The sequence below is a fragment of the Harmonia axyridis genome, chromosome 7 (assembly GCF_914767665.1).
Source record: "Harmonia axyridis chromosome 7, icHarAxyr1.1, whole genome shotgun sequence".
In the NCBI taxonomy this organism is placed as follows: Eukaryota; Metazoa; Arthropoda; class Insecta; order Coleoptera; family Coccinellidae; genus Harmonia; species Harmonia axyridis.
In genome coordinates this window covers 17,289,723-17,308,608 of record NC_059507.1, presented here as the reverse complement: position 1 = coordinate 17,308,608, position 18,886 = coordinate 17,289,723, and the positions used below count along the sequence as shown (strand labels likewise).

General features: G+C 32.5%; 1 protein-coding gene across 1 annotated transcript in view; it reads left to right on the top strand.

Moving 5' to 3' along the window:
- LOC123684101 (dopamine D2-like receptor) overlaps positions 1–18,886 on the top strand; it is a 361,837-nt gene that overhangs the window by 316,181 nt on the left and 26,770 nt on the right. The window contains exon 5 of the mRNA XM_045623229.1: positions 774–955. Within this exon, the coding sequence (XP_045479185.1) occupies positions 774–955 (182 nt within the window). The remainder of the gene's footprint in view (positions 1–773; positions 956–18,886) is intronic.

The following is an 18,886-nucleotide window of genomic DNA, read 5'->3' as shown; positions in this document are numbered from 1 at the left end:
ATTTCCAGCAATTCTACTATCTGGATGACATCTGATATTTTGTTTTCAATAGTAATGTAATGGTTATTAAAATAATTCGGTTTCGGAGCATTCTTCGACACTGAAACATCAGTATCAATTTGAAATATAATATAATCGGCTAATTATGAGATATTCCATTGATAATCTTTCAAATGTACGTGCAGTTATGACTGTCATTTGCTAATGAAGTTTATTAATATCAGCTCATGAATAAATTAGTCTTATTTTTACTATACATATAATTTATTGAGTGATGAGTGATGATAAGACCAATAGGGAATTCTTCGTCAAATAATTAGGCTCCATTTTATCTTTTTCTATAAGAAGAATATTATGATTGATCAATGGGAATTGCTCAGGTTTTGCCTATGATCGTATTTTATATATTTTTTTATTGCAATGCGAAATGAAAGACAGATTGTTGAATATTCTCATTCAATCTAAAAGTCGCCATACACTCTTGTGATATGTGATAAATGAAGCACAATAGATGGAATCAATGACAGAATGAATTTTGTATGAATAGAAAGAAATTCAATTTTTTTTACAGTTCAGCGATAAAAATAATTATGTATTTTCAATTTGAGAAAGCACTAAGCTCCTGAAAGATTCTACAGAAGTCTGAAATAGTTGGTATTTACAACATTAACACTCGGACTGGACGTTCTCAACCATTAATTTCCGGCACCATGTCGACTTAAATTTCGGAAGTTTAAACTTTTTTTCCGTTTTTGATAATATTTTTTTTCTAGAACGATTGCCACCGTTGCACATACAGATTCAACCCGGAATCCTGGGTCTAAGAAAGAGAAAAAGGCCAGTGCTGCTCCAAGATTTACAATTTACAAGGTGAACAAAGCTAGCAGAAAAAAAAGAGAAAAGTCTTCGGCAAAAAAAGAGAGGAAAGCAACTAAAACATTAGCGATAGTTCTTGGTGAGTTTGAAATAATTCAGCGTACTGTCTAAAAATTATGAATCATAAAATTTGGGCAACTATTGCTAATTCACGTTTGTCCTTTCCAAATTTTTGTTTTGTTTGTTATTTCCTCTATTGTGATTGATTATCGTATCTTATATGTTAATTATCACTTAATCGTACAAATTTTATTGAGAAAAAAAGGTAAGAAGACAATTCCGAAAGTACCTGGTCAACTAGTGCATCGTGGATATAGTATCCTGATGGTCGAAATGATATGTCCACATGCGGTGAAATAATATTTATGGGAAAATAAAATGAAATTTGATAGATTCTCACGTGGAACTAATGAGCTAATTGAGCACTTGAGATCACAGGAATTTGGACAGAAACAATAAATAATCAACTATGGTTTTGCCAACGTTTCGGAACGTCTTGCCAATTTTTATGTTGTTTTTAATATGGTTTGATTATGTGCATAGCATAATCAAACCATATTAAAAATATTGAGATTACAGTTCAAGGAGGTATAAAACGAAATACGTGTATTAACTAGACTTATATTGTATACACTATATACAACTTACATGTAGGAACGTTGAAGACAAAACTGGACGAAACCATGTTGGTTTCGCCATCATGAAAGGAAATAGTCATAGAATCGACAAGCATTACAGATATTCTGTAACTCCACGGTATACAATTTTTGTTAAATACAACACCACCACAAATCTATAATTCTTCAGATTCCACAAAGGTTTCGTCAAAATATCAGCGACCATCTCCTCAGTCGGTTTATATTCTAGGCTTATGAACTTGTTTAAGTATGCTTCTCTTATGAAATGGTACTTGATATCCATGTGTTTTGTCCTATCGTGCAAAACAGGATTGGCGACTTACTTTTGTGCACTCTGGTTATCATTGAAAATTTTAATGTAATCAATTCGTCCTGTTATATCGAAAAATAAATTTCTAAGATACAAAGCCTCTTTAGTGGCTTCGCTTAAAGCCATGAATTCGGTTTCAGTGCGTGAGAGTGCAACTGTTTTTTGCTTTGCATTTTTCCAAAACACAGGACCCCCAGACAATCTGAATACATAACCTGTATATGACTTTCTGTCCGTTTTGTCTGAAGCCCAATCTGCATCAACAAAACCTATCAAATTCATATCTGATTTTGAAAAAATTAATGACAAATGTTTGTACCTTTCAAATACCGAAGCAATCTCTTCGCACATTGCCAATGCAATTTAGTGTAATTATTATTGAACTGACTGAAAGAACTGACAGCATAGGCAATATCGGGACGAGTTGAAACAGCCAGATACATAAGGCAACCGATGAGTTCCTGATGAGGTAACATTTTTATCACAAACTAGTTCATTTTGAGGAACGTTGAGATCTACACTGCTATCAAGTGGAGTTGACACACTTTTACAATCTATCGTATTAAATTTCAACAGAATATCATTAATTTAATTTTCTTGATCCAAAGATATGGTACTAGTACCATAATATCTTTTAATTCTTACCCCTAAACATTGTTTAGCTTCCTCTAAATTTTCGATTTTAAATTTTGAGCTTCAATGTTACTCTAAAAATTCAATTTCTGACTTGTCATCTGGGAACACAAAAAAATCGTCCATATACAGGGTGTCCCGTAAAGACCACGTCAAACCGAGGGAGAATGTAGATCAAAGGATAACCCACCTGTTATGACAATGGCAATTGTTTATGTGCAAAAATATTACTCGCATAATAATTCACCTCAACGAAATTCAATTTTGCCGACAAATTTTGCGAAAACATCATGCAGATCCAGATTTTTTTAATAAGATCATTTGGAGCGACCAGTCTTCCTGTACCAAGGATGGGTTCATGAATCTCCACAATTTGCCTAGCTGGAATATCATAAATCCACACTAGGTGAGGGAAGATAGATCACAATATCGATTCAAGATGAATTTATGGACTGGAATATTTAATGGTGCAATTTTGACCCCGATCGAACTGCCGCCATCACTGAACGCAAACCATTATTTGGAATTTTTAACCAATCAGCTGCCCATTTCATTGGAAGATGTGCCACTGGCACTGTGATATAGTCTGGGGTTTCAACATGATGGATGCCCAGCACATTACGGACTCGAAGTTACCGCATATTTGGATAGAACTCATCCCCACCGATGAATTGGAAGGGGAGGTGAAATTTTGTGGCCTGCTCGTTCACCTGACCTAAATACTATGGACTTTTATTATTGCGGCTGCCTAAAAGACAAAGTATACGCAACACCCATACGTGATGAAGTCGAATTGAGAGAACGCATCCGCAATTCGGCTTCATCACGTATGGGTGTTGCGTATACTTTGTCTTTTAGGCAGCCCCAATATTAAAAGTCCAGAGGATTAGGGTCTTCATGTACCCATCCTTGGTACAGGAAGACTCGTCGCTCCAAATGATCTTATTAAAAAAATATGGATCTGCATGATGTTTTCGCAAAATTTGCCGGCAAAATTGAATTTCGTTGAGGTGAATAATTATGCGAGTAATATTTTCGCACATAAACAATTGCCATTGTTCACTAAGTAATGCAACATCGAAGATGTTTTAACAGAATTGACAAACTTGATTTTGTCAGAAATGCACACATTTGGATAAAAACAGCCATATCATTTTTCTTTGAATAACAAATGTCTGGTGTGATACCTTTTTGAAATCACTATAAAATATACAATTTATTGGTGTGATGTGCACCAGTAGCTCGGTACATTTTGGTTTCACTACGATGGGCTTAACTTCATGAACAAAATAATCCACTACCAAAATTTCCAATAAAAATATTTCTCATAGCCCCCTTTAAAATGTTCGGAGGATGATTTTAAAGCAAACGTTAAAATTATTCTTCAGCTATATTTCAGTGAAAAAATTAACCAAAAAGGTGTAAAATTGTTTCAACCGCAAGGACAAAACTATTGAAAGTGGCAAAAATTCATTATTCTCCAAAAAAAAAAAATATCTCGAAAACGGTTAGACTTTTATGATTGGAATTTTGTCATAGCAGGTGGGTTATCCTTAGATCTACATTCTCCATCGGTTTGACGTGGTCTTTACGGGACACCCTGTATAAGGCAACATATGTCAATGAATTATTTTTTTTTATCATAAAAAGACATGGTACGAATGAGGATTTTACATATTTACAATCCAACATAACTTCATCCACTCTAGAGTTCCATGCTCGACTTGATTGTTTTAAACCGTATACAGCTTCTTTAGTTCATAGATTTTATTCTCATGTCCCTTAATAATGAAACCTTCTGGTTGTTTCATGTAGACGTCATAAGAAATAGAAGTGTTGAATGACGCACCACAGGAGAAAATGTCTCATTGTAACCAAAACCCTTCTTTTGCGTAAAACTTTTGGCCACTAGTCTAGCCCGATAACCTTGAAAGCCCGCACTGTCACTTTTGGATTTTAAAACCCACTTTCACTGCAGTACCGTTCCATTTTGAGGTGGATCAACGAGTTCCCATGCCTCTTTATCATCGAATGATCTGATCTCCTCCAGCATAGCCTCCTTCCACTTGAGTCCATCTGGTCTAGACAGTGCCTCGCAAAGAGTTTCAGGTGTTCGAGCCATATTATCAGTCTCATTTTTACCTTCAGTGGATAGATAAGTAACAAAGTCATCAAAGGTTTTCTTTATATCCACGGTGTTTCAAGTTGGACGGCCTATTAGACGTTTCTGGAGAACGAGGCCGATTTGAAATCTGAAAATTCGGAATATGACATTGTTCATGATGCTCTATTCAGCTAAAATATTTTCGAAGTTCCGGCACTTCCGGTTATACAAGAATTAAATTTTTTTTTTCAAAAATAGCTTTTTCTTTCATTAAATGTCTCAGATATCATCAAGATTTTCATTTTCAATTACTCTTTTCTGAAATTATTGCGTCAGTCCTCATAGTTTTCAAAATATTAAGGAAAAACCGATAAAAAGAGAGAATTTCCATAGTCACTATTATCATAGTATGAGGAAAGGATAGAAAGCCAAACACCGTTTGACCGCAAGGAAATAGTCACCAGGGGTCGCTTCTGTAGTTGGATTTGGATTTGGAGAAGTAACTCGATAATAGATAGCGCTGAATCATGAGCTATAGATGGCGCAGAAATAATACGATAATTCATTCAGTGGCGTGGTTGAAAAGGGGTCGCATGACATTGCCAACAATTTTTATGCTATTATTAAGTTACCACTTCATTTGAATATTCGAATATTCATTGAATATTTATTCGAATAATTGCGTTTTGCATTACAATAAAAGTTTTAATGATCACTTAACTCTCTCTTCAGGAATAATTAAAACAGATTGATAGATACAATTGAATTGAAATTATTCATATAATAGTAGAAAGTGGTTTTCATCCGAGGAAATATGAATAGAATTAGGATATTATCAATGAAAAAAATATAAAAATTGAATATAAGATTCAAACATATGAATTTAGCAATAAAGAGTTCTATAAATAATAATATAAGATTCCATATTCGAAATGTAATGCCGTCTTTTTAATCGTTTGCAAAGTTTTTTCATTTGAAACCTTGCTTTTCTGTTCCCTATGCATTGTAATTTTTAGACATTTCTCTATTTCAGTGGTCAAATATTTTTTGATTCTGAATTGAGAACGACGAATCTAAGTATATATAAAACCGCTTGCACATATACGTCAAACTTTAAACGTAAAATCACAGCCCAAACGGGACCATCTAGAGCAAAAATGACAAGAATAAGACCCCCCTCAAAATCGTCTGGAGATCCCGGGAAAAATCCCAAACCTTCGATTCTCCTCGCGGTTTTCGAGTATACGGGGTGTTTCGGATCATTTTGACATTTCAAGTCCCATATTTCTGTGGTATCTGTGGACAATTTGACTGTCAGTGTCATGTTAATAATAAATATTCCATTTCGATATATGAAAGTTCTTGAGAAGTTTGCAGTTTCCAAAATTGTTATTCTTTAAATAAATGCCGACAGATAAAATGCAAAGTCTTCGGCGAATTGAAAATTCGATAGATATTTGTCAAAATTTTGAAATGAACATTGATATCATCGAATGCATTTTCAGTTCAGGTTCGTTTGAAGGGTTTGTATAATTATTGATTGCATTGGATGAATGTTACTTTATTTCAGGAATTTTTCGTTTATTTTCCACAAACTATAAAACTACATTCTCTTTCGTGAGAATTTGAATCTATTGCGACAGAAGATGGAACTACAAAAGAGAACAGAAGCTTCATCTGATCATGTATTAAACAGATAGAAAAACTCCTTATAGATAATTCACAATTGGCTTTATTACTGGAAAAAGAGCCAAGTTAGTCAGATGACATTCAAAAATTTCCATGTGTTTTTTGAATATCTAAAATATACACTTTTACGACTGAAGAGTGCAAAAATATAAGTGACCTATCAGTTTTTGAAGAATTTGAGTGCAGTGCTGTTGAATTTATAATGAAGAAATCAAATCGTTGTGAAATCTTTCATACGAATAATTTCAACCATATATACCCTGTTATATTATCATAATATTATTTGTCGTTCAACTGAAACCTTGGAAATTAAGAGACTCTCAAACTTATAACCCGATTTCTCAAAAAGGTTCTACCTAGATATTAAATTTGCTCATGAGGTAACATAAGCTATGGGTATTCGAAAGGCAAGTCTATTCATTCTGTCTCTTTTCAGGTTGTTCATTTATAGCTATACTATATACATATATAAAATCAGTTCGAATTTTTCACTGAACTACTAGTCAAAATGTTACAACAGAAATAAAATTTGAAGGATCATTCAGTATATGAAGAATTTTGACATGGCAGTTACTTTCGAAATTGGTATAAATTTTCCAGCAATTCAATGTAGGTATAAAATACTTTAAAAGGTAACTATTTATTAATACCTGCCATGTCATGAATGAATGATTAAACTTTTATAAAAATGTATATACCTATTATTACAACTCTCTTTTGTTGAATCAAATTTCAATTAAGTTTTCAAAGGAGTTTTCATATGTTTACAATTAGACATGTTGAATTATTGCAATACATATTTGAAGAATATAAACTACCTTTTTCATAATTTCTAGTGATATTCATCCCTAAACATTTTTAGCTTTCCCTAAATTCTTTATGATAAAATTATCACTTAAATTTTCTATCAGATATATTCATTCAGAATTAACATTTGTTAAAACAAAAAAGTCATCCAAGTACAATGCAACAACAGTTAGCAAGTTATTTTTTGATTTTATGTAAATACAATGCTCAATTGTTGATCTTTTTCAACTAATATCTGTCAAAATTTCATTTACTATATATATTGCCCTGTTCAATTTACTTCTGAGTAAAACCCAGAGCTACAAGCTTGCTCAATAACGTAACGAACCATCACGATTAAGCTTGAATTCAGCTGTCCTCCACTGAATCAGAATTATCTAGTGAAATTTCTATATCATCTCTTATCTATGATAACTACATCGCGACTGGTATTAATGAAATTGTTACCTGTATCCCTTTGATCATTCACCAGAACCCACAAAAATCATTTTTGTCCATATACCTTCAAGAAATATGCAACAGAAGAGCACAGATTACGGATAACATCCGGATAATTAATTACGGATAATATCCGTAATCTGTGCAGAAGAGTATGCAAAATTCATCGATACAATTTTCAGATTCTAAAAACGCCTTAGTTCTTCAGGAATGTCCAATTGGTCTTTCAATATTATAAATTATGGAAAATAACCTACTATTAACCAAATTTTTAGATTTCAAAAGGTGTCCTTCCTTGTATTCTAAATATATACACCCTATATAATTGTTGATCGAATATTGTATTTCCTAATAAATTATGAAATAGAAGTATAATTTGTTGCTCAACTGAAAAAAGTATTGATGAACCTCGGAAATGAGGGACTTCTTATAACCTGATTTCTCAAAGAATATATGATATTATTACGATTGTTTGTAAGGCAACATTAGCCATGGGTTTTTGAAAGGTAGATCTATTCATTCTGCCCCTTTTCAGTTTATTATAGCTATACTGAATATTCCTAAAACAAAATTTCACTGTAGGTCTTTTCATAGATCTTATCGAATGATTATGTAAATTCAATATTTGTCAAAACTGAAAATAAACATTGAATGCAGTTTCTTTTTCAGGTAGTATTTCTATTGACTGATAATAACTCTCACATTTTGATTATGCATTTTTCCCAAACTTTTTAAAAAAGAAAGAAATTGCCATTTCTAGAGAAATGAGAATTTCAAAATGTCTAATTACTACTTTAAATATATGCACCCTATATAATTGTTGATCAAATATTGTGTATTTCTTTACAAATTAGTTAATAATTTGAAGCTTTAATCTCAATTTTCAGACTTGAATTGGTCCAACATCTTTAGATACTTCTAATTGATATTCGACAAATAAATATCCTGTATAATTATCCATCCAAACGAAAATAATCCATCTTCTGAAAAGAAAAACAATGTTTACTATATAGAATTAATTTTAATAATGATTCAAAAGTGATGAAATTTTGCAGACTTACTTATTTTGGGTCTTAGATCACAAATCCGCTGTCATAAATTCCTCAATCCAGCTAGTTTTTTTTTTTTTAATTGTGAAATTGGCTTAATGAAGGTGAGGTTATCCACATTAATAGCTGGTTTTCTTGTATTTTATTAACTGATTCTCGTTAGAAATGATTAATTAATCACAATTCAAGCTTTCCCTGAAATAAAAATGCCTTTTTTTCGTCAAAATCGATGGTTTTATCGATTGTTTATATATGGCGGCGGCCATCATGTTTAATACGTAACGTGTGTCAGACGCATAGACCTAATATTAGGTCTAATAATCTGCAACGTTGCCTGTATGCCAGATCTTCTTGATGGGATCGGTTTTTTACTTGGTGGAAATTCATATTAATAGATTGTTTGAGATTATGACGTATTATAAAACTGTATGGAAACTCATAATTTTCGCACAGCTATTCGAGCAGAAAATTCGGCAAGTTTATTTCCGTGATGAATAAATGGTAGTTCATATGGTGTTATTCCGGTTTTTTCGATATTGGTCCTCCTGAACATATACAGGGACATTGATGTTGACGACGAAACTGTGATTACAATGTTTTCAAGGGTTCACAGACCAAATTAGATTTTGTGTTATACTTGCCAATTGTCTTCTTTTTTTTCTTATGAAACAATAGATTTACTATTTTTTTTAAATTTCTACCTGAATGGCTAAAATCGTAATAAGTAAATAAATATATTATAATATAACAAATACATAAGCGCACAAATTTTTTTACCGAAATTTTAGGCTTTATTGTAAAACACTGGTTATACATTTATGATTCGAAATATTGCCCATCGCTGATCACTATACTTTCTCACATCTTTCGGGCAGCGTACGAATTGAAAAAACTGGTCATCTTTTGAAGCGATCCACGAATCGATCCAAGTTTTTAATTCTTCATAAGATAGGTCAGCTGGTCAGCCAGGCTGTGTGCTATTGATCGAAACAAGTGATAGTCCGAGGGAGCAACGTCTGCAGAATACGTTGGGTGAGGTAGGAATTCCCATTTCAACTTTTTCAAGTATATCTTGACTTTCGCAACATGGAGTCGAGCATTGTCATGCAGTAAAACCAATTCATCTACTCTCTCGTCGTATTGCGGCGGTTTTTCTCTCAATTGATTGCGTTCAATAACGATCGCCTGTGATCGTTTCAGTCGGTTTTAACAACTCATAATACACTACGCCGAGCTGGTCCCACCAAATACTGAGCATGACCTTAGAACCGAGAATATTCGGTTTAGCCGTCGACGTGGAAGCATGGCCGGGATATCCACATGATTTTATGTGCTTGGGATTATCGTAATGAACCCGTTTTTCGTCTCCAGTCCCAATCCGATGCAGAAATTCCTTCCGTCTTTGCCTCGAAAGCAGCTGTTCACAAACAAACAAACTCCGTTCAAACACCTCCCGGCTTCAACTCGTACGACACCCACTTTTCTTGTTTCTGAATCATTCCTATGACTTTCAGGCGTTTTGAAATGGCTTGTAGTCCTAATGATCCTGTCAACTATTGTTGCGTTTGAAATGAGTCTTGATCAAGTATTGCCTCCAATTCTGCATCTTCAAAAACCTTCTCTCTTCCACCGCGATGCTGGTCTTCGACATCAAAATCACCATTCTTGAAGCGTTGAAACCACTCTCGGCACGTTCTTTCACTAATAGCGGCCTCACCATAGGTATTTGAGAGCATTCGATGAGCCTCAGCCGCAGATTTATTCATATTTCAGTAGAAAATTAAAACCTCCCTCAAATGACGAGAATTTGGCTCGTAAGCTGACATGGTTAATCGTGAATAACTTTATGATGCAGACACAAATCGACTAACATGTCGATGGCGTTATGTTCACAAATAACTAAACTTATTGTATGACATCTACGATATATTCATTTCGACTACCACTTACCGTTACAGCCAGCTATTGCAAAACGGCAGGACCAAAGTTGTACGCCTAAATCTAAAATTTCGGAATATGAAATTGTTCAGCTAAAATATTTTCGAAGTTCAGGCGCTTCCGGTTATATAAGAATTAAAAAATTTTTTTTCAAAACAAACTTTTTTTTCATTTTATATGTCTCAGATATTATCGAGATTTCCATTCTCAATTACTCTTTGCTAAAATTATTGTGTTAGTCCTCATACTTTTCAAAATATCAAGGAAAAACCGTAAAAAAGAGAGAATTTCCTTAGTCACAATTACCTGAATTATTTTTACTGTGAATATCCTATGCCTATTTCAATTCACTTTCTCAAACTAAAATGATGTTGGAACATCGTGCATATCTTGAATTTGAGAAATATCATCACAGGGTGTTTCAAATATTGTGCCAAAAATTGTGAACAAACTTTGATCATAACTTTCGATTTTCACATTAGAACCCTATTTTTTTGTGATTTCGCTGGATTCTACGGTAAAAAATAAGGGTAGTGTCCAAACATAATTATGCTCTCAAATTCAATAAGTCAAGATTTTATGAATTTATGTTATACGTAGGGTCAATTTTATTCGATCTGTTTCCAGACAGACTAGCAATAATACTCTATGACCATAGAAATACAAATATCTAATTACTTTACATGTGACAGGTATTTTCATTATCAAAGCTTCACTAATTTGATTTCACGAATTGAATTTCCGATATTCAAATGACAAAATTCTGGATATACTTTTCTCTAATTAAGTGGCAAATCAGTTCTTTCCGGCACATTTTGTGGAACAAAATAGACTGGAACGGATTTATCTATTATTTGTAAAATTTGTGATACAGAAAACTGTTCTGCCAACCAACATTTTTCAATGCAAAAATCACTAATAGATATTTATGGAAATTTCCGTCAATTTCAATAAAAAGGCAGTGAATTCGGGAACATAATGTTTAAAACTCGTACAGAAGGCTCATTCTACCACTCGGTCATTTTGAACTCTTGGAAGAATATCAATAAGTTCTGTACTTGTATTATAAATATCTAATTCCATATTCACGATGAATGCAATAGAATTATTGGTAGAACTCATCAAATTTTAAATCAGAAATTTCCTCATCTTCTTGAAAGGATGTTGCATACTTCATGAATATCCATTATACTGGATGGAGTACCTACCTAGAAGAAAAAAACCTCTACCTACCAAATGAAATAAAATCATGCAGGACTCCTGTGTGCCAATTCTATTCATATGAAAAAGCGGTAGAATACATTTTATGAATTCAGGAAAAAATCAGCGTGGTGATGAAAAGGGAGTAACAGAAAGTTTGAAACATCCTTCCGAATTATCTTCTCGTCAATTGGTGGTAAATGTGGATATTTCTGATTGAATGCTCGACAAGTTCTCGAAACAATTCTGTTGCATTCACCGTAGATATGGAATAGATCCAGAATTTCATTATTTGAATAACGGGGATTCATATCGTCAAATTATAATCTACTAGATTCAATAATGAGTACACCTGTCACTTTGAAATAATTGAATATTTGAAACGCACTCTAGAAACAGATTGAATGAAATTGACCCTACGTATAACATAAATTCATAAAATCTCGAATAACTCTTGAATTATTGAATTTGAGAGCACAATCTTGTTTGAACACTACCCTTATTTTTTACCGTAGAATTCAACGAAATCACAAAAAAATAGGGTTCAGATTTGAAAATCGAAAGTTATGAACAAATTTTGTTCACAATTTTTGGCACAATATTTGAAACACCCTGTGATGATATTTTTCAAATTCAAGATATGCACGATATTCCAACATCATTCTAGTTTGTGAAAGTGAATTGAGTATACGCATAGCATATTCACAGTGAAAATAATTCACGTGATACTGACTATGGAAATTCTCTCTTTTTTAAGGTTTTTTCTTAATATTTCGAAAACTATGAGAACTAACGCAATAATTTTAGCAGAGAGTAATTGAGAATGGAAATCTTGATAATATCTGAGACATAAAATGAAAAAAAATGTTTTTTTCGAATATTTTTTTTTTATTCTTGTATAACCGGAAGTGCCAGAACTTCTAAAATATTTTAGCTGAATAGGGCATCATGAACAATGTCATATTCTGAATTTTCAGATTTCAAATCGGCCCCATTCTCCAGAAACGTCTAATAGGCCTTCGAACATGAAACAACCTCTATAAATATTCATATAAATATCTAAATATAAATATTTTTGAGAGGTTAAGCTTGATATCGGTGTAATCTGGGATTTGGTACCATAGAAAAACTCGAAACCCTTAACGGCGAATCCCCTCAAAATTTAAGGCTAGGACCGCCCTTGATTTGTCGTCATGGAAAGTTATTTGCATCAAATATTTTCATGTGAGCAAGGGCGAAACGGTATGTTCTAGGAAAGAAGTCATATAGAATTCTACCCTAGAATCAGCATAGTATACCGAGTGAATCGTCTAAAATCAGCTTACGATACAAGGTTTCCAAAAAAAAACTTTTATTTTCTAGAGGGATACCCAGTGAAGGATCTACCGGCATAGTGACGGGGTCCAAGGGGCGGAGCCCCTTCGGCGAGCAGAGCGAGTCTAAGTATATATAAAACCGCTTGCACATATACGTCAAACTTTAAACGTAAAATCACAGCCCAAACGGGACCATCTAGAGCAAAAATGACAAGAATAAGACCCCCCTCAAAATCGTCTGGAGATCCCGGGAAAAATCCCAAACCTTCGATTCTCCCCGCGGTTTTCGAGTATACGGGGTGTTTCGGATCATTTTGACATTTCAAGTCCCATATTTCTGTGGTATCTGTGGACAATTTGGCTGTCAGTGTCATGTTAATAATAAATATTCCATTTCGATATATGAAAGTTCTTGAAAAAATTTGCAGTTTCCAAAATTGTTATTCAATATTTAAATAAATGCCGACAGATAAAATGCAAAGTCTTCGGCGAATCGAAAATTCGATAGATATTTGTCAAAATTTGGAAATGAACATTTATATCATCGAATGCATTTTCCTCAATTCAGGTTTGTTTTAAGTGTTTGTATCATTCAATTGGATATGAATGTTACTTTATTTCAGGAATTTTTCGTTTATTTTCCACAAACTATAAAACTACATTCCCTTTCTTGAAAATTTGAATTTATTGCGACAGAAGATGGAACTACCAAAGAGAACAGAAGCTTCATTCATCAATTCAGTCTTGGATTGGAGTAAAAGTTGTGCTACTATGAAACAGTATTAAACAGATAGAAAAACTCCTTATAGATAATTCACAATTGGCTTTATTACTGGAAAAAAAGAGCCAAGTTAGTCAGATAACATTCAAAAGTTTCCATGTGTTTTTTGAATATCTAAAATATACACTTTTACGACAGAGGAGTGCAAAAATATAAGTGACCACTCCGTTTTTGAAGAATTTGAGTGCAGTGCTGTTGAATTTATAATGAATAAGTCAAATCTTTCATACTAATAATTTCAACTATATATACCCTGTTATATTATTTTCCGCTCAACTGAAACATGTATTAATAAACCTTGGAAATTAGAGACTCTCAAACTTATAACCTGATTTCTCAAAAAGGTTTTACCAAGATAAGATATTATAGGTAATTGCTTATGAGGTAACATAGGCCATGGGTATTTGAAAGGCAAGTCTATTCATTATGTCTCTTTTTAGTTGGTTGATTATAGCTATACTGAATAATTCTAAAAATAACATTCACTTTAGATGTGAATTAATTAAATTTGGACTTATGCATCATATCATATATGACTATGAAATTGAGAAAGACATATTCTTCTAAATTCCATTATTAAGTCTTTTGAATAGTACTTTGAAGATATTGATTTCAATAACGTATGGAATATATCAGTTGAAATACTAGTCAAAATGTTACGACAGAAATAAATTTTGAAGGATCATTCAGTATATGAAGAATTTTAACATGGCAGTCACTTTCGAAATTGGTATCAATTTTGCAGCAATTCAATGAAGGTATAAAATACTTTAAAAAGCAACTATTTATTGAAAATTTCCATGTCATGAATGATCAAATTTGTATACAAATGTAGATACCTACCTATTTGTTCACTAAAGTTTCCAATCTTTTAATCGTTATAGGAATAGGTGCTATATGGCCATTTCAAAAATGCTATCCTACTGATTTATTCATTGCTTTTCATTTTGGTAAAAATTAAATTTTTCATTGATTCAGATCCAAAGTTAACATTTGAAAAAATCAAGTCAAACCCACTAATATGGGTCAATAGTATTGGCCGATACAATTTTAGTACCGATTTCAAATACTCAGTTCCTTTTGACTGAAGTAAAAATTGAACAATGATCTTTGTATCTTGAAATGAGTTTTGCATTTTTCCAGTGTTCAACAATGAGATAATTATTAAATTGACTCAAGAAATTAACAGAGTATGCTATATCAGGACTAGTTAATACTGCTAAAGATGTTGATAAACCTATTAATTTCTTATATGGTTCATCATTACAACTCTCTTTTGTTGAATCAAAATTCAATTTAGTTTTCACATGTTCACAATCAGACATGTTGAATTATTGCAATACATATTTGAAGAATATAATCAATAGCTTTACTACCTTTTCCATAATTTCTAGTAATATTCATCCCTAATCATTTTTTAGCTTCCCCTAATTTCTTAATCATAAAATTTTCTATCAGAAAATTAATTCAGAATTAACATTAGTTGAAACAAAAAGTCATCCACGTACAATGCAACAATAGTAAGCCAATTATTTTTTGATTTATGTAAATACTATGATCAATTGTTGATCTTTTGAAACTTATATCTATCAAAATTTTATTTACTATAAAGGACATACATTGCCCTGTTTAATTCACTTCTGAGTAAAACCCAGAGTCACAAGTCTCGTTCTATAACATAGCATCAATACAATCTTCAGATATTAAAAAACTCCTCAGTTCGTCAGGAATTTCCAATAGGTCCTTCAAATTGTTGCAATTATATTGTATTTCTTCACAAAATATGGAATAGAAGAATAATTTGCTGCTCAACTGAAAAATGTATTGATAAACCTTGGAAATGAGGGACTTCTTATAACCTGATTTCTCAGATATGGGTATCCGAAAGGTAGATCTATTATTCATTCTGCCTCTTTTCAGTTTGTTTATTACAGCTATACTGAATATTCCTAAAACAAAAATCTCACTGTAGGTCTTTTCATAGATCTTATCGAACGATTATGTAAATTCAATATTTGTCAAAACTGAAAATAAACATGCAATTTCTTTATTTCAGGTAATATTTCTATTAATGAGTCAATTGAATAAATGTAACTTCATTTTAGGGCTCACAAGTAAATATCCAATGGAATGATAGCCCTAAAAATATATCTATTATTCATTTTGAATTGACTTACAAGAATATCAATATTTTCATCGGCAAGACATAAAACGACAAATTTTCTTTCAAAGTTGAAATTCAGAGAAAAATATGCTAATAATTGTCTATTGTAACTATTAAATAAACAAAAAAAGGACCATATAAAGGATTACAACTTAACTAACAAACATAAACTTTTTTTGTCAATTTTTCCCACCCAATCATCAATTAAATTTGGACTTATGCATCATACATGTCTCTATAAAGAAGAAATGTGCTAATTTAAAATCTTAATGTTGGGATTATATTATTATTCAATATTCTCTAAAAATTTTTTACAAACCTATAAGCATGAATAACTTTCTTGAAAGACTGACGCTCACATTTTGATTATTCATTTCTCCCAAATTCTTCAAAGAAAGAAATCGCCATTTCTGGAAAAATGAGATCTGAGAATTTGGTTGATATCGGTTATTTTTTATTCATTATTAAAGAATACAATATACGATTTATATTTCAACAAATTTTTAAGACATGCGTATGACTGACATTATGATCATAGAGAAATCTATGTTTATGGTTATGACTGCGTTCGGCAAATCCACACTAGGGATGGGCAAAGGTCAGAAAACTATCGATATCTATACAGGGTCTTTCACGAGGAACCTCACCCATATTTATACGGGAAACTACTAACGTATTTTCATGAAATTCATCACTTATAAGTATTTCACGATGCTGATGAAATCTAAAATATTTTCAAGGCATGAGCACCTCCGGTTTTTCCGGAAATGACGTCAACTTCCGTTTTTCAAATTAGAACACCATTTTTTTATTGCAGAAATAGATTCCTTAGAAAATTTCAAGTTATTTTGATGTAACATTTTTCAGTTTTGGTTGGAAAATTCTCTCTGAGCGGGAAAATTCGAAAAAAAATCGAAAATAGAGCTCCGCTGAAACAAGAATAACTTCGAGGTTTTTGGATGGAAAATTTTCATTTTTGGGATTTTTCAGGATGTAAGATTGATGTATCCACTTTAAAAATCGAAATCGCGATTCATGATACAGGGGGTGAAAAAATCGCTTTCAAAGTTAGGGATGACAAAATCGTGAAAAATCAATTTTTTCAAATTAGAACCCCATTTTTTTATGGCCGATATTGAATCTACGTTAAAAAATAATGTGAGTGTATGCATCACACCCTTGCCCTAAAATGGATATTTTCTGAGTTATTCACAAAAAACTGTTTTTCGTCTTGAATTCTCAGCTATTTCTTTTCCCTTCACGCCAAAAAGATGAAATTTTCAGGAACTGTTATCTGAACCATGCTGTAGATTTTTCACCCCTTCTTGAAACCGACTTCAAGTTACTATTAGGAGAACCATGGCAAACTCTCGCAGTTATAACTAGAGAATTTCTCAAGTTTGTCATGGTTCTGTTAATGGTATCTCTCGTTGGTCTGGGTCGGTCAGGAAACCTCTCAATGAACAGTCGAATCGTTCTATCTACAACTTTATTACATTCTCCATGAAGTAGAATGAGATTTAAATAATCTTCATTGGTAAAATTAGGCATAGTGATTGATTTTATAACTTAATACGAATTATCACCAAATTAATAGTAAACACAAAATGCTACTGAATAAAGAGGAATTTGGCAGATGTAATTAATGATATCTATTATAAAAAAAAGAATGTAAAACATGGTTAGTTTTTGCATATGGTTCATAAGGAATTATTTATTTATCACTGGAGGGAAAACCGATGGCCGATTAGTTGAAATAAAGAGGTTTCCGATACAAATTCGAATCAAAATTCGCCATCTATTTAGGAACAACCTGTAACTTTTTTCTCTTGCATATTAGGGTAGTGAAATCTAAAACATGGTTTAAGTAACAGTTCCTGAAAATTTCATCTTTTTGGCGTGAAGGGAAAAGAAATAGCTGAAAATTCAAGACGAAAAACAGTTTTTTGTGAATAACTCAGAAAATATCCACTTTAGGGCAAAGGTGTGATGCATACACTCACATTATTTTTTAACGTAGATTCAATATCTGTCATGAAAAAATGGGGTTCTAATTTGAAAAACGGAAGTTGACGTCATTTCCGGAAAAACCTTGAAAATATTTTAGATTTCATCAGCATCGTGAAATACTTATAAGTGCTGAATTTCATGAAAATACGTTCAGTAGTTTCCCTTATAAATATGGGTGAGGTTCCTCGTGAAAGACCCTGTATATTGTATCGATAATTTCTGACACTATCGAAATGTATCGAAATATGTAAGAGTAAAATATCGATTATATTGCTGTGATATTTTGGTGTGAGAAAATTCTGTTGATTTGAATAAAGTTTTTCTATCATAGAGGATAATAATAAGATTCAGATGACGAGATTCAGTGGAAAACGACATATTTAGTAGTTTGCTTCCATTTTTATGGAGTATTTTGTCCTCCTAAACATTTATAGGGACATTGATGTTGACGAGGACGCTGTGATTACAAGGTTTTCAAAGGGTTCAAAGTTTTAAAGACCAAATTAGATTTTGTGATGTTGTTGCCAATTGTCTTCTTTTTTTCATATTAAACAATCTAATTTTTTTAAATTTCTACCTGAATGGTTAAAACCCTGATAAGTAAATAATGGCATTATAATACAACAAATACATAAGGGTACAACTTTTTTTGCGAAATTCGAGGCTTTATTGTAAAAAACTGGTTATACATTTATAATTCAAAGTATTGCCCATCGCTGGTCACTACTTTCTCCCATCTTTCGGACAGCGTACGAATTGAAAAAACTGGTCATCTTTTGAAGCGATCCACGAATCGATTCAAGTTTTTACTTCTTCATAAGATCGGAAGTGTTGGTCAGCCAGGCCGTGTGCTATTAATTGAAACAAGTGATAGTCCGTGGGAGCAACGTCTGGAGAATACGTCGGGTAGGGTTGTGGGGTAGGAATTCCCAT